At 50.3% G+C, this 27,434-nt stretch overlaps 1 protein-coding gene across 1 annotated transcript in view; it reads right to left on the reverse strand.

Annotated features, from left to right (window-relative positions):
* Positions 1 to 27,434, reverse strand: part of MIPOL1 (mirror-image polydactyly 1) — a 561,381-nt gene that overhangs the window by 349,406 nt on the left and 184,541 nt on the right. Inside the window, exon 6 of the mRNA XM_086937912.1 lies at positions 20,614 to 20,718. Within this exon, the coding sequence (XP_086794038.1) occupies positions 20,614 to 20,718 (105 nt within the window). The remainder of the gene's footprint in view (positions 1 to 20,613; positions 20,719 to 27,434) is intronic.

The following is a 27,434-nucleotide window of genomic DNA, read 5'->3' on the forward strand; positions in this document are numbered from 1 at the left end:
AACTTATATGTGCAGTGCACTTCACATAGGCAGGCATGTAGAGATGTTTCTCTAACTTTGTTTTTCCCTTTGAGCGGCACATTTGTGTGAAGTACTGTAAGTGCCTTTTTTATACGGTGTCACGCTTTCGTGATACTTTTTGAACATGCCTGTTTTTAGCACACTTCGAGGGATGTGTTGTCTTGGAAATGGTACCACAATTAGGTTAGCGGAATCACAGCCAGCTCCCCCAGAGGGAACACCAAATCGCGAAATGTATATTAAACATGGCCTTCCCCCTATTATGTACAGCAAATTATGGCATAAGTATACAAAGGCCGATCCTGAATTGCAATGGCCTCTACATGGGTCGTTCGATTTACGTAAAGTACAGTTTGTAGAGCAATGTTTGTTTCAACGCAGGTCAAGACAAAACATGTTTGATTGTGTGCGAATGTGGGAGAAAGCGGTGCGTGAGCGAATGAAACGTGAAATTGCCTTGGCGGACAAAGAGCAGCGTAAGGCTGCTCGGGATAAGGCTTTACAGCTTGAGGAAAAAGAGGCTCAGGAGAAAAGAGAGAGGGAAGAACGGGAACATAAATTGCAAACGACGGGTCAATTCCCTATTCGTCGACCGCTTTATCCTGTCCTTAATAATGAAATTGATGATTTTTCATTGCTAGATCGGTCACCGCCTCCGTATGTTTCGCCAACGGCTCCAGCTGAAGATTCGGGTGATGAAGGGCAGGATAAGACGGAAAAGAAGGGTATAACTGCTCTCAGGTTTACCACGGAGAGGTCCGCGCATTTACGTAGTTGGGCTCGTAAAGTGAATAAGAAATGTGTTTCTCAGGATCAGTTGCTTGTGGAGAAGAGGGCGTGGTCAGATCTTGAATTAATGTATTTTCTGTCTAGTTTGGCGGATGAAGTGGTTGCATCGTATCGTGAACTTTCAGACACGTTAGAACCTAAATCGTTGTCAGTGTATCGTGAGAATTTGGTTAAAGGTGTATTTGATCTTGCAGATGTTGACGACCTATTCAAGCAACTGATCCAGCTGCGAGACGAGACAACTGGATTGCGGGAGGAGCGGAAAAGGAGGCAAAAGGAGTCCGAATCGGAAAATAACGGGCAGATTAAGGAATGTTCTCTCCGGGGTCCAGATAAGAGTTTTGCATTGCATGTTATGCCTATGCGTGAAGCCGCGCCTTTGTATGTTCCACCTAAAGGGGAAGGTACAGATGATGATAAATCGTCAAAGGATGCGAAAGGGTATTTTGTATATAACTGGGTATATACGCCTTGGAATAGAGCAGATGTTATGGCATTGAAAAACTCTTTACCTGACCTTCGGAAAAACCCGGCGGCATTTTATGAAGGGGTGGAAGGGGCTATTTCGTCTTGTGTGATGACTCTTGTGGATATAGATTTGTTTTTTGGGTTAATTCTACCACCTGATATGTGGAGACAAATTCGTAAAAATAATGATGAAACGACATTGGGGGGCACCTGGAAAGAAATTAATGCTGCAGATTTAGACAGGGAACCAGCATGTAAGCCTTGTCAGTTAATTCTAGATCTCCCGGCAGCTATTCTGATTAAATTAAAGACGCTTGTTCCCTCTAAAAAGATTGATTGGACTATGTTGACGTCGTGCAAACAGAAACCCGATGAAACGGTCTCAGATTTCTTTACACGCTTTGAGGAGGCATTTCATGATTACAGTGGTCAATCTTTGACAGACGATACGGGTCGGCATTTGTTTGTAGATAAGTATGTGGCTAATCTCCTACCGGAGATTGCAAAAAGATTGAAGTCGAGTGAAAGTTCCTGGGCCACGGCGACCCCAGCGTCTTTGTTAACTATGGCTCAGTACTATGAGCGGCAGGAATTGGAGGCTAAAGAAAGTGTAGAGAAAAAGGCGAAGGAATTGAAAACGAAGGTGATGTTGGCGCAGGTTCGGGGAACACAGGGTAGAGGGAATGATAGAGGTAGACGGGGTGGAGGAAATACGTCGTATGGCCGTACGGACATAGCGGAAGATCAGTGTGCTTATTGTAAGGAGTTTGGGCATTGGGCCGAAGATTGTCCGGTACTCCGTGAGCAGCGTAGCCAGCGTGGTCGAGGAGGCGGAAGGTCAAGAGGAGGTTATACGGGAGCGAGAGGTGGCGGAAGTGATCGTGGAAAGGTTGAGGTGAGGGGCCGTGGCCAGGATGAACGAAATATGTTTGATAGGCGGAATCAATATCAGATTTTGGAGGGAGAGAATGTGGAACACCAGGATTATGTGCATGCATAGGACTGCGTAGGATGGGGTAAGGAATCAGTTGAAGTGCAGGTAGATCAGCAGGGTCCATATGTAACAGCGGGTATTCTGGGTTCTACTGATCAATTTCTAGTTGACACAGGAGCTACACGTAGCGCTTTGTCGAAAAACTTGGTTCCGAGGGCTCCCCTGTCTGGCGAAATGATTACATGTGTAGGGTTTGATGGCACACCCTCTCCCAGCCCATTGTCCAAGCCCCTTGCACTATGTCTTGACAAATACTTTTGTTTTGGTCAATTTTTGTTATCACCCCATACCCCAGATAATATCCTGGGTATTGACCTGCTTAAATATTTTCGAGCAACAATACGATGCGCTCCTGAGGGAGTGCGGGTTATCCTGAATGACAATTATCCTGACCCCGACCGGTTTTACGCCATCTCAGATATTTCAGCTTTAGCCTCCCTACCGCATACGTTATGGGCGACCTCAGATACGGATGTGGGAGAGATGCGTATTCCACCGATACATATTACTGTTAAGGAGGGGGCCCCTCTACCACGAGTGCCACAATATAAGATTTCGAGAGAAGGTGAAATTGCATTGACACATATTGTTCAGGATTTGATTTCTGCAGGGGTTGTGGAGGAAGTCCCTTATAATGTTTGCAACAGCCCTATTCTTCCGATCCTTAAGAGAGATACTGACGGCAAAGTCTATCGCTTTATTATTGACTTGCGAAAGATCAACAAAATTGTCATTCCTCAATACCCGGTGGTGTCCGATATTACGACCTTGCTTACTTTGGTTCCACCAACGGCCACCACGTTTAGTGTAATTGATTTAAAGAATGCGTTCTTTTCCATCCCTGTTCATCCTGATAGCAGATACCTGTTTGGCTTTACGCTAAATAATAAATCGTATAGATTTTGTCGTGTTCCCCAAGGATATACTGAAAGTCCTAGCATCTATAGCCAGGCTTTGAAAAGGCAGTTGGATTCCTTTAAATTGCAGTCCGGCGTTGCTCTCATCCAGTACGTGGATGACCTTCTGCTTGCTGCTGACTCTTATGCACAATGTGAACAGAGTACACTTGCGTTGCTTTCCTTTTTGGCACAGAACAATCATAAGGTTTCGAAGAAAAAGCTTCAATACTGTAGACCTCAGGTGACCTACCTCGGTCATCTGTTGTCTAAGGAGGGGCGTGCATTAACATCTGATCGAATTCAAGCAATTTTAGACACACCAGTCCCCCGCACGCAGAGAGATGTGCGTGCCTTCATAGGGTAGACGTCTTTCTGCAGACAATGGATTATGGGGTTTTCACATATCATAAAACCGTTGCTGGCGTTACTGTCCAAAGCCACACCAATGCCCCTTGAGTGGACAGATGAATGTCAGAAGGCTTTTGAACAGTTGAGGCAGGCCCTTTGTTCCGCACCCGTGTTAGGCACACCAGACTACACGAAACTTTTCACATTGTACGTGCATGAGAATGATGGGTGCGCGTTGTCAGTGTTAGTGCAATTACACGGGGATAAGCAGAGACCATGTGCATACTTCTCTGCCATTCTGGATCCTGTAGCACGAGGGTTGCCTGGGTGTTTTCGAGCGGTAGCAGCAACAGCAGTGGCCATACGACAGAGTGAGGGAATAGTGTTATCACACAAACTGTTGGTGTTAGTTCCTCACACAGTAGATGCCCTGCTAAACCAAACAAAGACCCAATACCTCACGAGTGCACGGCTAACAGGATATGAGCTGACACTTTTGGCGCCACATATTACACTGAAAAGATGCGCTACTTTGAACCCTGCCACTTTATTGCCCTATCCGGCCGAGGAGGGTCAGGAAGAAAAACATCACGATTGTGTTTTCCTGACCGAGGAACAGACAAAGGGTCGTGTCGACTTACAGGATGTCCCACTTCCAGATGTGGATGGGGAACTGTGGGTTGATGGATCGTGTTTAAGGCTGCCAGATGGTACGACTTCCGCAGCCTATGCGATCACGACACTTAAGACAGTGGTAGAAACAGCTAGGATACCACAAAAGTCGGCTCAGGCAGCAGAGCTGATAGCCTTAACAAGAGCCTGCGAACTGAGTGTTGGTTTATGTGTGAACATATACACGGACAGCCGGTACGCCTTCGGAGTGGCACATGACTTTGGGCTACTCTGGAGAGAACGTGGGTTTTTGACATCTCACGGAGAGCACATTATGCACGGAGAACTAGTGCGTGATCTCCTAAATGCGCTGCTAGGCCCAAAGAAAGTAGCGATAGTAAAATGCAGTGCCCACAAAAAGATCACGGATAAAGTGGGTCAAGGAAATGCCTTTGCAGACAGTATAGCAAGACAAACGGCTATGTCCCGAACTAGCTCCCCCATGTACGTGGAACAATCGCAGGCTGAGCGATGGAGTGATGCTAGAGCAGAAATATTGGATATTCAAAAATCAGCTACTGAATCTGAACTTGCGGCATGGGCAGCAGATGGGGTACTAGATGACGAGGGGTGTTGGAGAAGCAAAGACATGGAGAAGTGGAAATTGCCTGCGGCTTACTTGCAGGCGATGGTCCAGATGACACATGGACTGGCGCATGTCGGAGCTCTTGCAATCACTCGGCTTTTAACACGAGTTTGGGAACATCCTGAGATTGCTAATACTGCAAAGAGAGTAGTGCAGACCTGCCTGGTTTGTTTACAACACAATCCTGGAAAGGGGACCCATACTCCGAAAGGAGGGTTCGTTCCACCTTCTGCGCCATTCGAGGTACTCCAAATGGATTACATCCAACTCGAGCGCTGCAACAACCTGAAGTACGTCCTAGTGGTGGTATGTGCCTTTAGCAAATGGGTTGAGGCCTTCCCCACGAAAGACAATACGGCTTTGTCAACAGCTAAGGTGTTGCTTAAGGAATTCTTTCCTCGCTTTGGAGTTTGTAAATTTCTGTGGAGCGATAATGGGCCTCATTTTGTTGGGAAAATTGTGGAATATGTACTGAAGGGGTTAGGGATTCAGCAGAAGTTCCACGCTGTATTCCACCCTCAGTCAGCAGGCCTGGTCGAGCGGTACAATGCTACGTTGAAACTGAAACTGGCCAAAATTGTGGCGTCTACATCATTGAAGTGGCCAGATGCTTTGCCGCTAGCGCTACTCTCTCTTAGATCAGTACCCCATTCACGAACTGGCCTTACGCCTTATGAGGTGGTGTTTGGGCGCCCCATGAACATTTGGGGGGTGCCTAAGCCGCGACTAATACATGATGTGCCTTGTGTTATGATGAATGATTATTTGGCACGATTAACAAATGATTTACTCTCTATTCATCAACAGGTTCGAGAAGCGCTCCCTGACAACTCTACTGGAGAAGGCCATGATCTCCGTCCTGGGGACCACGTCATGATTCGGTCGTTTGAGAGAGCAAGCAGTTTGGAGCCCAGGTGGAAGGGTCCCGAACAGGTCCTCCTTGCAACCCGAACCGCTGTACGAGTGACCAACAGGAAGCGGTGGGTGCATTCGACACACTGCCGCCGTGTCACTCCGGATCTGGTGACTCCTGCTGTGCTGACCGACTACAAAGAGATCTTGGAGAAAGAAAAGAGCCCAGCTGTGACGTCGGCCGAAGTTGAGGGAGCCTTCCCGGACCACACTGTTGCCGGACGAGAACGCTATAACTCGATAAGAAGATTTTTGTATTTTTAATGACTGGTTGGTTACCGCTCCAGGTTTGTGAAACGGAAACCGGGAATTCCAAGGGGGGGGGATCAGTTCTGCCAGTGTAGCGACACCCGTCTTGGCCCGGAGAAGAAAACAACGGCTACCTCGGAGTTCAGCACCACATTTTTCTTTTTTTAGGTATACACGCATGTGTATGTGAAACTTTGTGACTAAATCGAACTATTTGAGACTCAGCAAAGGTTTTCAGAACTATGGCATTATCAGCAGCACGAGATAAGAGACTCTTGGGTGCCATTCTCTTTGTCCTGACTATTGTGGTGATTGCGGTAATAGCCTGGGTAGTTGAACTTGTGGTACCTGCACGTGAACATTTGCTGCCGACTACCCCGGCTCCATCTGAACATTTCCATTTCACCCTGCCTTATCATGAAGAACGGCACCGACAGACTTATCTGAACAATAGTTTTATTCAGATCTTACATCATACACACAATATGACAAATACTTCAAATTGCTGGGTGTGCGGGATGTTGCCAGGGCATCAGAAGAAAGGGGGTACTCCACTCATCCCTCTCCCATTTTCACATAATGGATCCTGTAATGCATTTTATACTCTCCTCTTTACTTTGAGATGGCCCACAAAAGGGGGAGTGCTTTTCCGTTTAAATAAATTGTGTCATCATGATCGGGATGGGTATCCACAAGCTGAGGGTACTCGATTTGAATATGAGGAGTACCGCCCTGAAAATGTGTCTGCTTCACGAATGTATAGCAACCAGCGAAATGTCAATGTATCGAATGCACATGTTATCAACGTTATCGCTACCAAAGCAGACCTATGTATACGTAATAAAGGTGTAATTTCTGTTGGGAGAAGTGAATGTAACACCACACTCACGTTTGATAGTCCTACTGGTATATCGTTTGTCACCTCCCGAAATACTTACTTCATCTGTGGAACGAAGGGTTATCATCAGCTTCCTTTGGGATGGTCAGGCACTTGCTATGTGTCTTTTGTATTGCCGCCTGTATTCATTGCCTCACCAATGTATCACAACAACTACATCCTCTATCACGACTTTGTTTTAAATCGTGATAAACGCTCCCTTGTCTTGGACGATGTTGATCAAACGGACACTACCTTGCAACAATATGTGGATTTCAATTTGGGTTTGTTCTCTTTCGTTGGGGCAGCTTTGAACAGTCGAAAGATCCGACGACTAACTCGTGTTGTTGAGGCTGTGGCTAATGATACCGCAATTGCACTTGGAAATATCACTGAAGAAGTACAGATTTCTAGAATTGTTGGACTTCAGAACCGGATGGTTCTGGATGTAGTGTTAGCTGACCGTGGGGGGGCATGTAGAATCATCGGAAGTAGCTGTTGCGTTTACATACCTGATAATTCACCATCTGTATATGATGCTATCACTAAACTACATAAGATAGCGGCTGAAATACATCCAGATAATGGTACTTGGACTCTGTCAGGATGGTTCTGGTCAACACTCACCACCTGGGGATGGAAACTGTTAACGATTCTATGTGTTATTGTGGGAATTCTGTTTTCCATTTGCTTATGTATCCAGTGTGGCCCAGTTTTTTGTTCTATGTGCTTGTCAGTTTGTGTACCATCGAGACGAGCTCTTGCTCATGACAAAATGATGCTTCATAAAGAAGTAACACAAATAATGCTAATTGGTGTAGAAGATGAACACCCTGACTATGTCCACTATGAGGTAGCTTCAGCTAAACGCTAAAAGGGTCGTCTGTCGTATTTTGACGATGGCTGGGTTAGCGCTTAGCTTTGCTACACGTTTCCCGCTTAAATTAGCTATACGTAGAAACGCCATTTTGTATGTGTTGGCGGCCATCTTAGATCATGAGCGGCCTCGTGGCCGGCGTGCCCTTTAGTCCTTTGTCCGTTTATTTATTTATTTATTATGCAACTTATAGCGCGCAGACTAAACCCGAAGGTATCAAGGCGCCTCCATTGACCACTCGAGTCTGCCCAGCAACAGGCTATTTTTAGTATTGGTCAAGCTCACACATGCGCAGTTCACACTGACCAGTCACTCCTTAGGAATGTGCCTCAAACTGACCAGTGGGTTTGAAACCCTCCAATGAGCTGGCAGTATTCCAAAATATGCCCTTATATGTACATAATGTCCTGCAACTTTGTGCCGCGTGTACGTTTTATTACCTGTAGAATCATATAAAAGAAAGGGTCACACCGATGTTCGGTGTGATACCTCTTGCATTACCGAAGGGTGCTGTATGAGTGTACCACCACCCCATGGGGTCTTAATAAACTTGTTCTTTGACTTTTACAGTTTCCGTGCCAACAGTTCTTGAATGTAAGTGGGTTATCTTCGGAGCATGTAGGCCTTGGGAACCCTGATTACTTCAGACTGATCCTCAACGTACCACGACACGGCCACATCCCCCCCACTTGAGAAACCTGCACTGGCTCCCCGTCAACAAGAGGATATCCTTCAAGCTCCTTATCCATGCACACAAGGCACTCCACCAGACCGGCCCAGCCTACCTCAACAGATGGCTCTCCTTCTACTTCCCCAACCGCCAGCTACGCTCCACCGACCACTCACTCGCCACCGTCCAGCGCATCCGAAGAACAACCACCGGTGGGAGATCCTTCTCCCACCTCGCCGCAAAGACATGAAACATTCTCCCACTGAGCCTACGACAGACCCAAGACCTGCTGACCTTCAGGAGGCTACTCAAGACCTGGCTGTTTGATCAGTAGCGTCCCCCCAGCGCCTTGAGACCCTCACGGGAATGTAGTGCGCTTTACAAATGATTGATTGATTGATTGAATAAGGGTTGTTTGGACTGGTACAGGGTGCCCACTTTAACTAGTGGACAGCATATGCCAGGCCAACTTCTTACACACACTGTCACACTGCACTGCAGGGGGTGAGCTCACGTGCACACGCACATACCATCACACCGCACTGGAGGGGTGGGACTCTTACAGGCCTATTTACTTAGTACCTCCCGCCCTGGGGGGGGCTGAGCTGAAGATGTTTCTTATCACAAATCGATGGACAGGGGCTTGGTAGGTCCTGAGGGCTCAGGCCTCAGAAAACTATGACAAAAGCGGGGGGTGCAGTTCCTAGGGGGGTGAGTCCCTGGTGATGTCCAGACGCTGGTAGGCCCCGCGCTCGGAGGACCTCCAGCTGATTTCTTCCTCCCTCACCCTGAACGTCACGGTGGGGGCCTAAAAAACCCTGTTTCCAGGTGTTCTCCAGAAGGTATACCTCACTCCTCATTTTTCAACCTTTTTACTTTCACACAGGACTACGACACGTGTCCAGACTTTAGGGGACGTGATCCAAACCATCCCCTCTAGAGTAGATGGGATCCCACGGTCCTGATGAAATGTAAGATCCAACTGGACAATTTAGGGACCAACTTCACCCCAAAAACCACAGTTGATGGACAGAATGCAGAACAATGTCATACATTCACCCCAGTACAGAGATCTGGGCCTAAATCCATCGTTTTTTTGCACTCCACACCACCTCAGTTCAGACATGGCCATATGCAAATCAGTCTGACCCTGTGCCTCGTGGGAACAGTCCAGCACGAACTGCCAAGCCATGCCTTCCCTGGACCAGAAACAAGTTTATGAGGACCGGTTTCTGGCATTCCAGCCGTGCAAAAAAACGATGGATTTAGGCCCAGATCTCTGTACTAGGGTGAATGTATGACATTGTTCTGCATTCTGTCCATCAACTGTGGTTTTTGCATTTGTCACCCCGAGTGGGATGGGTATGCTCAGACGTGAGTCCCATGCTCTCCACGCCACTGGATTCAAGCAAGCCGGGCTGAAGACGGCTGGAATGCCAAAAACCGGTCCTCGGAAGCTTGTTTCCGGTCCAGGGAACGCATGGCTTGGCAGTTCGGGCTGGACTGTTCCCATGAGGCACAGGGTCAGACTGATTTGCATATGGCCATGTCTAACTGGCGATTTGTGGAGTGCAACAAAACGATGAATTTAGGCCCAGATCTCTGTACTGGGGTGAATGTATGACATTATTCTGCATTCTGTCCATCAACTGTGGTTTTTGCATTTGTCACCCCGAGTGGGATGGGTATGCTCAGACGTGAGTCCCATGCTCTACACACCACTGGATTCAAGCAAGCCGGGCTGAAGACGTCTGGAATGCCAGAAACCGGTCCTCGGAAGCTTGTTTCCGGTCGGGGGAAGGCATGGCTTGGCAGTTCGGGCTGGACTGTTCCCATGAGGCACAGGGTCAGACTGATTTGCATATGGCCATGTCTGAACTGGACTGGTGTGGAGTGCAAAAAAAACGATGGATTTAGGCCCAGATCTCTGTCCTGGGGTGAATGTATGACATTGTTCTGCATTCTGTCCATCAACTGTGGTTTTTCCAACTTCACCCCACACATATCACTCTGAGCTCAAGCGGGTATAATATCCCCTCTTCAGCCATGACTTTTCAAAAAGAGGGGAGCGGAGCCAGGACTCACTCAGGGAGGAGATGACGTTAGACCCTCAGGAGTAAGCAAGGAGTAAAATTACTCCAGCACTGAACCCTCAGGACAGGGAGTGGGAGCGGACCAGAGCTCACTCGGGGAGGAGATGAAGTTAGACCCTCAGAGGTAACATACAGTAATGTTACTCTATAATGCTACCAAGGTAGTCAGTGCTTCAAAGGAAAATTTGTTTACTGTACACAACGCTCAATACTATTTATTTATGCGACTTTCTTTAAAGCAGACATTACTTGAAGGTGTTAAAGTGCTTTACATAAGAAATAGACATTGTTTAAGAAAACAACAACTGATAAATATTCAGTAACCGTCTGTAAAGAGCACAGGGGGGAGGAGGGTCGGCCTCCAGGCAAGAGACAGTCCAAGGTCGGCCTCCAGGCAAGAGACAGTCCAAGGTCAGCCTCCGGGCAAGAGACAGTCCAACGTCGGCCTCCAGGCAAGAGACAGTGAAAGGTAGGCCTCCAGGCAAGAGACAGTGCAGACTCTAATCCCACCAGTACCTGCAGGTAGAAGAGACATGATGTGAACTGAACTGTCTGTGGAACAGAAGGCCTTTCTCTTCGGATTTAACGGTTGTTAGCGAGGAAGTGGTGCCTAACCCGGAAGTAAAGAGTTCCAGACTCTAGCCTCACTCCCTGACACAGACTGAGGAACCCATCATTCCTTTCTAAAGGCCAGGGGTTCTTGAACCAGAGATTCAGTCTTCTGTGATGGTCTATGCCCAGCAGATAACCTTAGCTTGGAAGCGAAGGATGTGGACGGAGGTGTGGGGGCCGCGTGAAGGATCCAGGCCATTCTGGATCCAGCTTTGGCCTCAGTGGTCAAGGATGTGGACGGAGGTGTGGGGGCCACGTGAGGGATCCAGGCCATTCAGGATCTAGCTCTGGCCTCAGTGGTCAAGGATGTGGACGGAGGTGTGGAGGCCGCGTGAGGGATCCAGGCCATTCAGGATCTAGCTCTGGCCTCAGTGGGTAGCACTGGTGAGACCCTTCTTCTCACCAACATACACCACAAAGAGTTGATTGTCCATCCAGAACTCTCACGTGTGGTCAAGGTAGAATGACAACACTCTTTGTGGGTCCAGAGGGTAGAGTCGCTCCTCTTCTTTAGAGGGATGTGGAGGAGCATAAAAGGTAGGCTGGGGGATGGATTGGCATTAATGAAATGAGGTGACCACTTTTGGTGGACAAATGCCCTCGGGCGAAGCCCTAGTTTGTCATGATAGACTGAGAGCTAAAGTGGAGTAGATGGCCAGGCCTGCAGCTCACTCACTCTAAGGGCAGACGTAATCGCCACAAGGAAAGCGGTTTCCTCAGAAGACTGAGGGGACAGTTATGGAAAGGTTCCAAAGGAGCACACATCAAAAAAGGTAAAACCAGATGACGGTCCCACTGAGGCATAATGGTGAAGGCGGGAACAAATGGACAAGACCTTTTATGGAACTATGTACAACAGGGAACTTGTATAATGAGGGTTGGTCAGGCAGCAGAAAAAAGGCAGCGAGAGCAGACAGATAGCACTTAAGAGTGCCCAGAGCAGAGCCCTGCTGGGCAAGGGAAAGAATGAAAAGTAGAACTTCAGAAAGGGGATCCATAGCCTTTGCTGCACACCATGCCACAAATTTGTTCCATCTACAGGCGTATACCGTTTTAGTGGAGGGACACCTGGCTGCCAAGAGGACATTACAGACTTCGGGAGGAATGTCAAAAGCTGTCAACTGTTGACGCTCAATCTCCACGCATGGAGGTGGAGGCTGGAAAGGTTCGGGTGGAGGACCGTCCCCTGCTGCTGGGACAGAAGATCCTCCCGTAGGGTCAGTCTGATCGGAGGATCGATGACCACGCTCAGTCCCTCGGGTACCAGACTCTCCGTGTCCAGTTTGGAGCCATAAGGACAGCTTGAGCCAGTCATTCTTGATCTTCTTGAGAACTCTGGGAAGGAGTGGTATGGGCGGAAAGCCGTACAGCAGGCCTGAGCTCCCCTGGAGATGAAAGGTGCCTCCGAACGAGAATCGCCTTGGAAACTCCAGCACGTAAAACTGCTGAAATTTTGCATCCAAGGTTATCCCAACGGTTGAAAGAGATCCTGCACCACCTCCGAGTGGAGACTCCATTCGTAATCCGCTATTCATCGATGGCTGAGTTCATCTGCTTTGGCACTCAGAGAGCCGGCCAGGTGTTGAACCACCAGAGAAATGCCCTGCTGTTCCAGCTATGTCCAGAGATACAGAGCTTCTTGACAAAGGGTCCATGACCCCACACGTCCTGTGTGTTGCAGTACCACATGGAGGTGGTGTTTTCTGTGACCACCTGCACTAGCCTTCCCTTGATGGAGGGCACAGAGGCTTTTATTGGCAGTCGGATCGCAAGGAGAGCCAGCAGGTTGATGTGGAGTCCGGATTCTGCTACAGATGAGTCCTTTGATCTCCACCTCTCCCAGATGGCCACCCTATTCCAGGGATGATGCATCTGTCACAACTATGAGATCTGGTTGGGGAAGGGAGAGCGGTATGCCTCTGACTCAATCGCGGTTAGTGAGCCACCACTGCAGATTTTTCGCAATGTCCTTAGAGATCTGGACCATGTCGGAAAGGTTTCCCCAATACTATGCCTATTGAAACTTCAGGTCCCACTGCAGAGTATGCATATGCCATTGGAATGCAGAATGCTAGGAGTCCGAACAGCCTATCTCCAGAATCTGCACTATCTCCACAACGGCTCCGATGAAAAGGAGCATCTGACAGGGAGTCTGGGTTACTTTAGTGTTTGATGATAGTGAACTCCAGCGAGTGCAGGAGGTTTGCCGTGGACTGGAGTGGGGCGGTGGTGGCGAGCAGTTATTCACAGTCCCTAAAAGGACGTCAGTGCGGGTGTCATTGAACAGGAGAAGCGGTTCAGATGTGGAGACTTCTGGTTGTAACACCTCTGTCAAGATGTTAGTCTTGACTGGCACTGAAGGTCAAGGACCTCAGTCAAGATCCGCACCACCATTGCATATGAAGCTCCCTCCTTCGTAGCCACGGTAGGGAGAGAAAGCAGCCCAATATCTGGAGCGGTAAAGTCCATTGGCTTCACCAAGTTCTGTACACAGGTCCATGCTAAGGTCTTCCTCATATGGCTGGTGTTCCCCAGGGTCCAGCGATTCCTCCCATTTTTCCCGGAGTCCTGAATCAAGGAAATAGGGCTGAGGCTCCAATCCGGCAACGTATAGCAGTCGAGGATTAGAATGGGGATGGTGCCAGCAGCGCTGGGAACGTCAGCATTGGGTTCGGCATCGGGGAAAGTCGCGTTGGTACGGCCGGCGACAGTCCAGATCCAGAAATGGATCCATGGGCAGCCACTAGAGCCAGGGCCAGAGTCACCAGCACAGAATGAGATGGGGCCCCCTCTGACTCAGCAGGGCCCGAAGGCACACCGCAGGATTCAGGCCACCCAAAGATGAGGTGCATAGCCTCATTAAAGTGCTTTGGTTGGGCAGGGGTCGCACCGGCTCCCAGAAAGGTGGGGAGTCACAGAGTCGGACCTGGCGCAGCCTATACCGCAGAGCCAGGCCATGAATGTCGACGCTCCCTCGCCTCGCCGGCCGATGGATGAGGAGAAGTTGAAGACCTTTTCGACTATGACTTCTTCTTGTGATGGGACTTACACGAATGTCCATAAGCCTTGCAGTGGGACGTTGTCTCCGGACTCTGCTACGGCTTCCAGGACCTTGACCGTCATACGCAAGGCTGCCATGAGCTTGAGGGACACCACACATTAGGCCTTGGGATTCATGGCGTGGTTATCGGAGTATGACTTCGGGTCATGGTCGTGCTCCAGACATCACAGGCAGACAAGCTGCAAGTCCGTAACCGACCGCAGCCAATGACATGCTCCACAGGGCTTGAATGCTGCTTTCTTCGATGACGTCCTACTCACCAGGAGGACAAAACCTGAAAAGTACTTAACAAAACTTTGAAAATATCCAGTCAAAAAATGGCTGAGGGGTAACTTTTCTTCGGATCAGCGCTGGCTAGTGCGGAACGAAGATAACGGATGTTGGCAATCCTAGGAGCTGCCTACATAGGTGCTACAGACATCACTTACAGCATGGACAACGCAGACGATGCATGTGGAGCTGAACACCACCACCAACCAGTGCGCAGGGGCACTGCGAACAAAAAATCACGATGTCTGGGAAATTCGAAGGTAAGGAATCTGCGGCTAGAAGTCCCGATCACATAGACCTGGGCACAACTGACATGCAGTAACCTCATCCCATTGGTCGCAAGTTGGCGACTTGAATGGTGGCATAAATTAGCCACATTCAAGGCTACAAGGAGATACGACCCCCACTGCAGAGCTATGCCTTCCTCCAGCAGGGACTAAAAGCACAACGCAGACTCCTGAACCACGGACAAGCCACTCATTGAACCATCTTGACAGCATCTACCAACAATGACTGAACGCCCAAGCAGCTCCCAAACCTGGAACCATGGAAGCAGGCCCACTTGAGATGCCTCAGGCCACATTCAATCACAGCAGCCCATCCTAAGCAGGGCTGGCAGAACTTTCATCACACCGCCCTATGCATTCACAGCTGAGCAATATAGATTATAAACTATATTATGGACATCATTTACAATGTATATGTTTATATGTAAAGCACATTCATTACCATCAACTCATTAAAGCAGCGACTGCGGCGATACACGAGTTTACATTAACAAACAGAGCTTATGTCAAGAAGCAGCATCATCGCTTCAGGCAGGAAAACATAAGTCAGGGGATGGACTGGGGACTCCCCGAGCTCTGGGCTGAGACCCTCTAGACTGGGAACTCGTCCAGGTAATATTTGAACTTTAATCGATTATAGGAAGGCGCCAAGTAACGGGTTTTACATGCAGGGAGCTCAGAGGTTTGTAATCATGAGGAGGGGGCTGTGTCAGCACTAGAGAAAAACAAAAAGCTACATATTTTCATAAATGGAAGTATTTGAAAACATTTCGAAGTTGCTTTCCCTGATGACTGACACAATCCTTGTCACATTTCGAAGGTGAGGAGCCCCCTACTGGTGCCTTTAACTTGGGTCATTTTTCAACACGAAAAGCAAATGTTTTCATTTAGTGTTAGAATGCATAAGTGCTAAAGTCTGCTGGTAACAGGAACTTTCCTGACCACTTAAAGATATAATCATGGTTCTAATTAATACCTTGCTTTTCTGAAGGCAGGCGCCTGGCTATATATCAAGTCTATGGCGAGTCCGGCTGAAGCCAAAGTGAAAGGTCTGAGCCTGCCCATTGGCTTTGTAACTTGGACAGGTAGCAGGTCTCAACCCCCAGGTGGTCCTGTAAACTGGCACCTTCGCTGATTCTGGGATCAGAGCAGAGTATGGTTGTTGCATTTGCTACATGCCCCACATCCCGTCGGGTACCTCACCCCTCACAAGGTGCTGGGGGTCCGTCTGGCATTTCTCGGGCAGTGATGGAATACACAAACCTGGTGGTTTGCTTGGTCCACTGTTAGGTATTTCTATGAGGTGCTGTTGGGTGTCAGTGGCTGAGGGATTTGAATGCAATGAAGGGAAGATGGGGATTAAGTTACCTCTGAACTGCACACATGCTTAAGCCTTGACCAGCACCTTTTGCCAAAAAACGGATGAAGCGTTAGTATCACTGGGTCATCTCGAGAGCAGGCTTATGAGGAGGTGCTTCTGTAATAACCAGAGAGGCCTGCTGGTGCCTTCCCAGCCTTACTTCTGAAGTCTGAGTCGGCTTTCACTAGCTGGTCCATGGCTGCTCCACAAAGATCCAACAGTGCCTGGTGCCAGTGGCAGCCTGACTCTCTACCTAACCGTGTCACCACCCACTTATTTAACCCACCTTTCCTACAACCTGATTTCCCATTCCACTTTCCAAACTTTCCCCCTTTCTCTTCTTCCCACCACTCTCCCCCTCTCGTTGTACCCTGAATTCTCCAGAAACCCCTTTCATCTCTTTTCAACCTCCTATTCCTCCAGTAATGATGCTCAACCCTTTATCCTCCCTCGGTACCCTCTAGCCCAATCCCCCCATTCTGCCTGGTTCCTGTCTCCTTTCATTCACCTCTCCTAGTTTACGGGACCTTTCCAGCCCCTTCTCCTCTCTTCTCCCCAACCCTCCTGCCATTCCAGGACTCCCCTCTTTCCCCTCCCACAGTCCGACCTCCCTCCTGTTCCTTGCCTGGCTCCTCCTAAATATGATTTCAATTCTTCTCCTCTGTTCAACCTCAGCAAACATAACTCTCTTTCCACCTCAGTTGCACCAACAACCTCTCTCAACCACCATCTATCTCCACCTTTTACTCTTGACCCCGATAACCCCCGCAACCCCACCTCTCCCTGCCCTCCCTCGCCAATTGCACTCCCTCCTGTATCCATCGAGCCACCTAACATTCCGTGCTCAGCCGTACTCTCTCTGGAAAATACATTAGGATCTCTCCTCTCCTCCATCTCCCAGCTTGAAGCTTCCATCTCACTCTTAAGTACTGAGATTTCCACCTTTTCAAACCACCCAATTCCCTTGGCAAATATTCACTTCCCCAAACTCCAGACCTTGCTTCCGCGCCCCAAAAAAGACAGTCACAATCTGTCCTCTGCTGACATCGCTAACTTACTGACTCGTTACAAGACTTCTAGCGCCACCCCCTTCACCTTTCCTCTCCAAGTAAGACTACTCTGTGCACTATTCCGACCATCTCTCTTGTCAGAACTAAGCAACAGCCTTATTCTACCCTGGCACCCTCTTGCAAGAACATTATCCCCATCACCCCTCAAAGCCTAAACACCCGTCACCAAAACAGTCTCGTCAGAGTTGTGCGGTTTGCTCCACAACTGCAGTTCTGCAATGAAACACAAACTGGAAATCACCATCATTCTCCACAATCTTGACTTGCTCTTCCTCACTGAGACCTGGTTCAACGACACATCTCATTCTATGTTTGATCTTCTGTTACCCGTCGACTATTCTATCTTTAGAAATGACAGAAGAGACAAAGTTGGGGGAGGTGTTGCTATTTTCTTCAGAAACTCCCTTCAACTTAAGGCTTTCCCTAACAGCTCCTTCCGTTCATTCGAATGCCCGTCTCTGGAGCTTCAAATCCAACACTGCGCACCCTTCAGATTTCATGCCATTTATCACGCGCCTGGTGACTGCTCTTCTGTTCTTGGAGGAACTCACCAACTTTATCAGCGACCAATACTCTCAAAGTGACAGACAGATCTTCCTGGGAGACTTCAACCTTCACTGGGGCACATTGGAAGACTCGGCTGCCAATCAGCTTGCCACTTTTCTCTCAGAAAATGATCTTATCCAACACTGCACCGAAACAACACCCTAAGGGCTCAATACTGGATCTTGTTATATCTAAAGCAGCCATGCTTACTATTGCTGTCCCTATTCATGTAGACTGGTCTGACAACTTTCTCATCCCCTTCTCTCTTCGCCTATCTCACTCTGTAACTCTGGGCCAACCTAAAAGGACTACTACCTGGTTCCGTAACACCAAAATCATTGACTATGACACTCTTGGTGATTCTGCTATGCTTTCACTTCCAAGGCTTGACCCTAACTGTCAACGATCTCACCTCCCAATGCCTCTCAGCCCTTGCAGTCGAAATCGATAATGTCGCTCCACTTCAAAGCAAAAGGAAAAGGCATATTCTTTCTGCACCAGGTTCAACACATCCCTCTATGAAGAAAGGAAGAGCCTGAGAATCCTGGAGAAACAATGGAGACAATCTCCATCCACCACTAATCTTTCCATTCTACGTTCAACAAGAACAAAATACCACAAACACATCTTCCATGAAAAAGCGTCACAATCCGGACCCTCCGCGACTCAGTCAAAAACAGGCCCAAAAACTATTTAACCTCATCAAAAATCCAAACTGCTCTCCCCCAACCACCAGGCCTGACGATTCTCCAAAGAAAGCAGCAGAATTTGCTATACTCTTTGATGAAAAAGTGAAATCATTGGTGGATCAGCTCATTCATCCTACCCCCCTAGAGGAGGGCAAATCCTTAGTCATTTGGCAGAACTTTGACGTCATCTCTGAAGACGTCTTCCTCAATTGCATCCTCGAAACAAAGCCCTCCAACCATTCTTCCGACCGCATCCAAAGTAACATCGCCATTGACTTCTACACCCACACTCTTTCCTATTGGACCAGTCTTTTTAACCTCTTCCTCAGCCAAGGCTCCCTTCCTGCTGCCCTTAAAACAGGACAGGTTACCCCTCTTCTTAAAAAACCCCACAGCTGATGCGAACAACCTTAACAACTTCCGCCCCATCACTAACCTCGCGAATCAACTTTCCATATATATTAAGGATAATAATATTCCAGTCCAGTTTCATTCAAAACTGCAGCACCGAAACAGCCCTGCTGCAAATGATCGACGATGTGCTGAGTATACTCGATTCAGGGAGTCTTGTTTTCTGATTCTTCTTGACCTCTCTGCAGCCTTTGACACTGTTAATCACAACAATCTCCTTAACATTCTTCAACAGAGAATGGGTTTGGAAGGCACAGTGCTTAAATGGTTTGCCTCTTTCCTTTCGGACAGATCCCAAATGGTCAAAATAGCGAACAGTCTTTCGTCTCCATTGGTGGTTGGTCAAGGCGTCCCTCAAGGTTCTATCCTTGCACTAACTTTGTTCAATCTTTATTTGGAACCATTGGGAAATCTCCTAAGTAAATCTGGGATCCTTTACCATCCCTATACGGATGACACAAATCTACCTCAAGGTGTCCTCCACACACGATCTCTCAATCCTCAACTCTACTCTACTCTCAACTCTATCCAAAACTGGTTGTTCACTCATCATCTCGTTCTGAATCCTTCCAAAACTGAATTCCTCCTCTCTCTCTCTCCTCCTCCTGTTCAATCTTGGATGGATCAGCTGGATTTACTCAACAATAAACCTATTGTTGACAGCGCAAAATCCCTTGGTGTCATACATGACAAAAGGCTCAATCGACACTCCCACATCAATTTCATTACAAAGTCTGCTCTGGGGATTCAACGTTTCTTTCCGGAGCAAGACCTAAAAACTTGGTTAAATCTCTGGTTCTCTCTAGATTGGATTAATGCAATTCTCTTCTTGCTGGCCTCCCTAAATCCCACCTTTCCCCTTCTAAATCTGTTCTCCATTCAGTGGCGCGTTTTATATTTGGGGCCAAAAGAAGTGAACACATCACACCTATTTTGTCTTCTCTTCGATGGCTTCCCATCGAGGCAAGAGCAATCTACAAGACTGCCTGTATCACCCTCAAAGCCTTGCACACTTCCTCTCCTTGATACCTGGCGAATAAACTGAAAATCTCTGGAGGCTCTAGACCGTCTCGTAATCCAGAAAATGTACTGCTTGAGCCCCTCACCTTCAAAAGATAAAGATTGATGGCTCAATCCATCTCAGGCAATGCGGTCAGAATCTGGAACCATGTCCGCCGCAGCTCCGTACCACCACCTCTACCCGGACCTTCAAATCCGACCTCAAATCTCTCCTCTTCCAGAGACACTTTCAGAATTAATACACCCCTTTTCATGTCCCTCAAGGAAGTTCTTTCACTATTGAAAATGTGTAACCTTTGCCTGTGCAATCTTCATCCTATTGTGTTTAATGTGTTTTTTGTGTGCGGCTGCCACCTATTGTTTTATTTTACCCTTTCTTGTTTCTCGTTTGTTTCTGTAACGTGTAAATATGTAATATTCTCCTCATGTAACGTACTTGGTTGTATTGTGCAGCGCTTTGACACCTTTGGGTAAAGCCCCCGCTATATAAAAATGCCATAAATAAATAAAATAAATAAACAAGAGTCTAGAACTACTCACAGCCGAGGAGCCACTAACGACGATTGGTGGCCCATTGTTTATGGAGCAGCGTCATCAAGGCAACAGTGGAAGGAGAACTCCAGGGAAAGCCAGAGCCACACCCCAGCAGAGACTGTAGCAGGGGGGGGGGAACTGGAGCCAAAGGGGGAGGGGGAGAGACTGGAGCCAAAGGGGGGGGGGGGGAGAGACTGTTGCCAAAGGAGAGACTGAAGCTGAGAGGGGGGAGCAGAGACTGAAGCAGAGAGAGGGAGGGCAGGGGGGGGCAGAGACATGAGAAGACAGCAAGAGGTACCTTCTGAGCTCGCGCAGGGGGGGTCTCCACCGCCAGAGGGCTCACAGGGGCCGGTTTCTGGGTTCTCTCTCTTGCACAACGAAGTTCTTCTTCTAGGCGCTTGCACTGCAGAGGGAAAAAAGAGAAACTCTACTTAGGGGAGTCTCAGAGTTCAGCACTCTCTTATTCCAGCCCCAAACGGGGGTAGAAATGAACTAAAAGTGTACCCCCCCCATAGACTTCAGTGATGTAACATTGATGGCAGCACCCCAAATGTGAAAACGGTTCCAAAACCACTGCCCTCTCCCCAACCCTCCACGCTCCACGAGAGCCGGAGTCTGCCCCCCCCTTGTATATCCCCCCAGCCTCCCTCCGAGGAGTCTGCCCCCCTTGTATATCCCCCCAGCCTCCCTCCGAGGAGTCTGTCCCCCTTGTATATCCCCCCCAGCCTCCCTCCGAGGAGTCTGCCCCCATTACATGCCCCCAGCCTCCTTAGTGCCCCCTTGCCTGCTCCCCAGCCTCCTCCTGAGGAATCGACCCCCTGTAGCGCGGCAGCCACGTGGAGAGAGGCCCGCTGCGCTGCTATAAAAGAGGTACGCCACACTGGCTTGGCCGGAAGACCCTGAGCAGTCTTCCGCCGTTTATTTATCCCCTCGGGTCGCGCCCGCCCCGAGGGGTGTATGCAGTGTGTTGGACTTGGCCCTTCTGGCAGGTTCACCCCTGAACTTTTTGCCTAGTGACTTCTGGTCTTTGCGCACTTTGACACTGTGGCGCAGTGTAAAGTGCGTGCTCTCCCTGAGTGCGTGTGTGAGATTGGCCTGCTCTCCCATAGGAATGCATGGGGAATGTCTGTGTCCCTGGTAGTTCCTGATGCGTGAGGCGTGCATGGTCAAGTTTGGTATGTGCGAACTCGTGAGAGTGAATGCTGCACAATGGTATGTGCGGCGTGTATGTGTCTTGTGCGTAAGCGCCACTTCTAGACATGGCTGTGTATGTGCTGTGAAGGTGCTGGCGTGTGATTGGCTGGAGCTGGCTGCGATGCCAGGCTCCAGGAAGTCTGTGTGGGTCTGCCCCGGTGGTGAATGGAGAGATTAGCATGCTGATGTGAGGGAGGGGCTGCGCCTGTATCCTGAATGAGGCTGGGTTTCCCCCACACAATGCTGGCTCCGCCCCCTGTGGTGCGACTGATGACCCTAGCCTGCCTGATGAATGAAAGGGGTGGTTGAGTCATCAACAGTGCTCACAGACCAGCTGCGACTGGTTATGCCCCCACCCTGCACCTACAGACAAAGGAAAAGGTGTATAAAAGAGGGGCTGTGACCCCATGAAGATGTTCTTGTTTCTGACTTGGATCTACCAGGGGCATGCTGCTGCTTGGGCCCAGGGGAAGGCTTGCCCCCCCTGGGCCCTGCCCAGCCCCTGGCTTGCTGATGGACCTTTTGCTGGACTCTAAGGGTCAACTAGCGCTGGGGAGCGCTTTCTCTGGACCCTTTTCTGATTTATAGCGCTGGGAGCGCTGTATTCATCTGCCTAACGCCTGAGAGCGCTTTTCTTTCGCTTATAGCGCTTGGGAGCGCTTCATCCCCTTCTAGCGCTTACGAGCGCTTGATTTGGCATCCAGCGCTAGGAGCGCTTTACTTTTGGAAGCCGGAGCCCACCCGGCGTTTGCCCCGCTCCTTGCCGCTTTTCGAGTCCTCTGGCAGGTGCCCACCCTGCCAGGGACATTGCCGCCTTTCGAGCGCGTGCCCACCGCGCCTTATGGTCATTTAAGCCGGTGCCCACCCGGCATTGCCCCGTGGAAATCGCTGCCGCAGCCCGAGAGACCCGTCCGGGCCGCCGCGCTGCCTACGGCGACCCGGAAGTCCCGCCTCCAGTCTCCCAGGGCCGCGCTGCTATTGGCTGCAGCCGCGACCCGGAAGACAGGCACAAGACGCCCGGACGAGGGCAGGACCGGCGAGTCTCCCTTCTGCTTCCCCCGGTCTGGGAAAGTCTAGGAGTGTCCTTGGGAGACACAGCAGAGGAGCTGCGCCGAGGACGAGCCCCCGCCCGCCAGAGACCCGGTGAGTGGAGCTGAAGGGAAGGGAGGGGCGCCGGGACACATTGTCGGTGTCCGCCCCCCCCCCCCTCCGTAGCGCGATCTCGCGCTCATTGCGAGTGTGAAGCCACGAGGGCTTAAAGGGGCATTACCGGTCTCTCGAGTCCCCCAGAGGGGGGGGGGGGACTCCATACAAAGGCGCCCCACGTGTTCGCGGGTCCCCGTGAGGGCCCCCCCCGCCCCAGAAAGCCGCACCTTTGGAATTGAGAGCCCAGAGAGGCTCAGGCTGGCCGCATCTGTTTTACGGGCCCGAGAGGCTCCAACATCCCGGGGGCATATTAGTTCAGAGCCTGAGAGGCTCAAAGGTGCCACATTCATTGTGAGAGCCCTGAGAAAGGCTCAAGGGGGCATTTTTGATTTACTGAGAGCCCACGAGTGGCTCAGGCGCCACAAGTATCTTTGAGAGCCCAGAGAGGCTCAGGGGCCATTTGTTTATTCAGAGCCTGCGAGGCTCCCACGTTGGCCCATCCTTGTTTGCACCAGTTGCCCAGCACTTTGTGGGCAACTGCCACGTTTAGGCCCCTGACTTTGGACACAGGGCGTCCTAGCCCTAGAGAGGCCAGTTGGCCTAGGGACTGCCACAGGTGGTGGCTAATGTGATTTTTGCGCTATTGTGTTGTCCTGCACCGCTGAATGTGTTGTTGATGCATCATGTGCCTTGTTCCTTACACCGCTGAATGTGTTGTTAATACATCATGTGTTTTGTCCCCAGGTCTATACCCCTAAATGTATGGTGATATTTAGTTGGTTGTTCTTGCTAGTATAGGTGGTGCTAGTGAGGTCCTGGTTCCCTGCGTGACCTGTTCCTAAGGTGGTTAGGATTGCGTAGGGAGTACTTACCTGATTACCAGTAGTTACTTGTTTTGTGCTACAGTGATTTTCTGTTAGGTTCTAAGTGATATTCCAAGGGCTTGATACTGAGCTCGCCCCCTGACCAGAGTCCCAGGACCAGTGGACTCTAGTGTGCCTTCCCTGACAAATTGCTGGGACTTGTCTGATCTCTCTTGGGCCCCTGGGGCCTCGCTGAAACGTGCCTCGCTCATTCCCCTCGGCAGCTCGTGCACGGCAGCCCGTCCAAGCCTCGAGCAGCACCGCTCTATCCTGAGCCGCGCCGCTTCGCTGGGTCGCCCGCATCCTGCCTTCCCCTCCTATTCTGAGCCGCACACATTGGTCGCCCCAGAGAAACGCTTGTACCTTGCCGGTGGCCCGCTCAAGCCTCGAGCCGCACCACTCTCCCCTGAGTCGTGCCGCTTCGCTGGGCCGCCCGCTCAAGTTTACTAAGGAGGTCACTCGCATTATCCCTGCAACCAGGTCGGGAGGTACGGTCCGTTAGGCTCTATGTTCTAAGTTCTAGGCCTACAAGTATTGTATTCTAAGTTCTAAAAGTGCTGATTCCTGACAGTGGTCAAGGTGGCCCGGTCTTGTACATATCCCCTGTAAATTCTGCCCGTGCCCCTGGCACAATGTAAAGTGTGTGTTTTATCTAATGTGTTTTGGTGTAATACAAAGGCTATTTTTATATATAACCTTGTGTGGAGTTTCCTTTGTGGTGGGCCTTGGGTGTTGTTGCTGGGATGCTTGCGCAAATACTTAACTCATATCGCCTCCAAGTTTAGCCTTGCTGCTCGCGCCACGGTACCTAGAGGGTGAATAGGGGTTATCTTGGTGTGTAACTCCCTTGCCCTGACTTAGGAGTGGTGGTCTCTGACTGACTTTGGCGCAAGCCCTGGCCAGCCAGGGATCCCATTTCTAACACAGTGGGTGTAAATGGTTACATTGTAAGTGAGAGCCCGGATGGCTCTCTACATCCCTCCTTTCTTTCGGTACCAGACCATCGGGTCATCCACGTTCAAGGAGACGCATACACAAAGTCTTTCAGTCTTTGACTTGGTGCAGGGTTCGGTCAGAGACCATACCTCTGGCTCCGGGAGCTGGAAGTGACCACTGCACTGGACGGAATATTCACTAATGAATCAGGGGCTCCATCAGAAAGGGCTGACCCCGCCACGGGGGCAGTGCCGTCGCTTATCTGTCTGGATCCCTCCAGTGAAGGGCTCACCGTTCCTGGAAAGGCAGGTGGGGATAGACTCAGGATCATCTCGGGATAATCGAACACTTCGTGTCCAGGCTCATTCTCGCCCGACTTCTTGAAGCTGGACACATTCCTCGTGACGGACTGCTGTCCCCTCTGAGCAGTGACCATGGTCCCTTGAATGTCCACGCCTCCGGCTCGTAGGGCGTCCGGAACTTCCAACCGGGGTGTCGTTCTTTGATCACTACCCGGTCTCCCACTCGTATCTGGGGTTGTTGTGCCCGACGGGTTTCACTGGCCTTGCGGTTCGTCCTCGTTCTCCTTGCCTGAACGGCTTCATTGTCTCACTCAGAGGGCACCCACGCCGGGTCTGATGGGATACTGTCTCGCGGGGGCCTTCAACATCAGGTGAGATAGGCACCAAGGAATTGGTCCAGAGCTGTCTCAGCGTCTTCCCCTTGGTCCACGGTATGCGCAGTGCTCGGTTTAGTGTCCACATCAGACACTCCACCTCCCCGTTGGCTTGGGGCCACAGCGGGGTGATCTTCCGGTGATGAATCGCTTTGCTCTCAAGGTACTCCTGGAATTCTCGGCCCTGGAACGGAGGTCCATTTTCCGACTTGACTTCCTCGGGCAGTCCCATCATCCCAAATGTCTTGCCTAGTTCTCTCTTTACATGAGTGAACGCAGTTGAGGATACCACCTCCACAATGGGGAACTTTGATAACAAGTCTATCATGACCAGCATGTGCCAGCCATCGAGGAAACTCCCGAAATCCAGGCTTACTTTGGCCCAGGGGGTCTCACAAGGTTCTTCGGTAATCACTGCCGCTGAGTCTCCCCCTGTGATAGTGCAGGCATGGCACTGTCTCACCATCTCTTCCACCATGGAGTCCACTGCGGGGAACCAGATCTTGCTACACAGCCTGGCTTTCGTATTGGCCATCCCCTGGTGGCCGACATGCGCCAGTGTAAGAATCTGCTTCTGTAGCTTCCCTGGAACCACGATCAGGTGTCTCCGTAGAACTCCTCCTTGCTCCCCCCCACTGAGCTCATGTCGAACTTGCCAGAGCTGTTGTGGTGCATGGCTAAACTCCGTCTGGAGAGGGCGGGTTCCATCCATGAAGTGTGCCCATCAATTATTCTCCAGTGCAGCTTTCAACCCGGGACGACGTCTCATCTTTGTGGGTGGCACAGCCAATCTCTTCGAGCGTCATAGCTGTGGGACACACCCCTTGCGACACCAGGTTTACGAACGCCTGTGTTGCACACATCCGTCGACAGATCTGCGGGCGAAGTTGACTCGGGGTGACGGGACAGATAGTCAGCCAGGTTGTGGGCTCCAGGACGGTGCACGACCTTGAAGTTGTACGACTGCAGCTGCACTGCCCATCGTTCAATTCTCAGGGGTGCCAGCCAGGATGAGCCTGCAAAGAGCGGGAGCAGAGGCTTGTGGTCGGTCACAACCTGGAACTCCTGGTCGCACAGGTAAAGGTGAAAATGTTGGCACGTCCACTTGATGGCCAATGCCTCCCTCTCAATTTGGGCATATCTGGTCTCCGTGTCCGTGAGGGCTTTGCTTGCGTAGGCTACTGGACTCCAGACCTCCGAGCCATGTTCCTGAAGGAGGACCGCTCCTAGGCCCACTGGGCTGGCATCAACGACCAGTTCCGTGCGCCGCCCTGGATGGAAGAAGGCCATTACCGTCTTGTCCAGCAGCCCTACTTTGATGTCATTGAACGCTTTGTTGGCAGCCCCTGTCCACTCCCACTTGGGATCATGGTGTGTGAGGGTCCGGAGCGGCTCCGACAGGGCAGCAAGGTTCGGAATGAAACGCCCAAAGTAGGTGGCCATACAGAGAAAACTCCTTACTTCTGTGGGGTTCTTCGGCGTGCTGGCTGCGTGGAGGGCCGCAGCCTTTTTGGGGTCCACTCGGAGTCCCTTCCGGGTGAAGGTATACCAAAGAAATCAACCGTTTCTTGGTAAAACGGCACTTAGAATTGTGCAGGGTTAAGCCGCAGTCTACCAGTCTCTTCAGAGAGGCTCGGAGATGATCGTGGTGATCTTCTAGCGTCTTCGAGAATACCAGTATGTCATCACTGAGATTTATCAGGCCTTGCAGCCCGGACAGTGTTTCTCTGATGGTATTCCTGAAGACTTCGGCCACCGACAACACCCCAAAGCTGAGCCACTTGTATCTTCGGAGGTCAACGTGCGTAGAGAAGGTGGTGATATACCTGCTCTCGGGCTCAAGTTCCAGCTGATGGTAGCTGGCGTTCAAATCCAGCTTGGAGAACCACTTGGCTCCGTTGAAGTCTGCCACTATGTCGTCCATGGTGGGAGTAGTATGGCATTCTCTTTTGACAGCCATGTTTGGCGGCCTCACGTCCACGCAGAGCCGGATGACTCCTAGCTGCTTGGGTTTGGGAGCCACGACCAGCGGGGACTCCCATGGGGTTGGGCCAGAGACTTTCTCAATCACGTCGAGATCTTCGACCTTCCTCAGCTCTTGTTCCACTTGCGGGCGAAAATTGAACGGCACCCTCCGGTGCCTGAGGGCGACTGGTCTCACAGAGGGGTCAATGTAAAGTTTGAATTTCTTGCCCTTGAGCTTCCCTAGTCCTTTGAACAGAGCCGGGAATTCCCTCAAGATGGCTTCGGCATGTGAGTCATGGATCTGGTTGGCAAAGAAAACGAGTCCCAGGTCCTCAGCTG

The sequence above is a fragment of the Lissotriton vulgaris genome, chromosome 9, assembly GCF_964263255.1.
Source record: "Lissotriton vulgaris chromosome 9, aLisVul1.2, whole genome shotgun sequence".
NCBI classification, from domain to species: Eukaryota; Metazoa; Chordata; class Amphibia; order Caudata; family Salamandridae; genus Lissotriton; species Lissotriton vulgaris.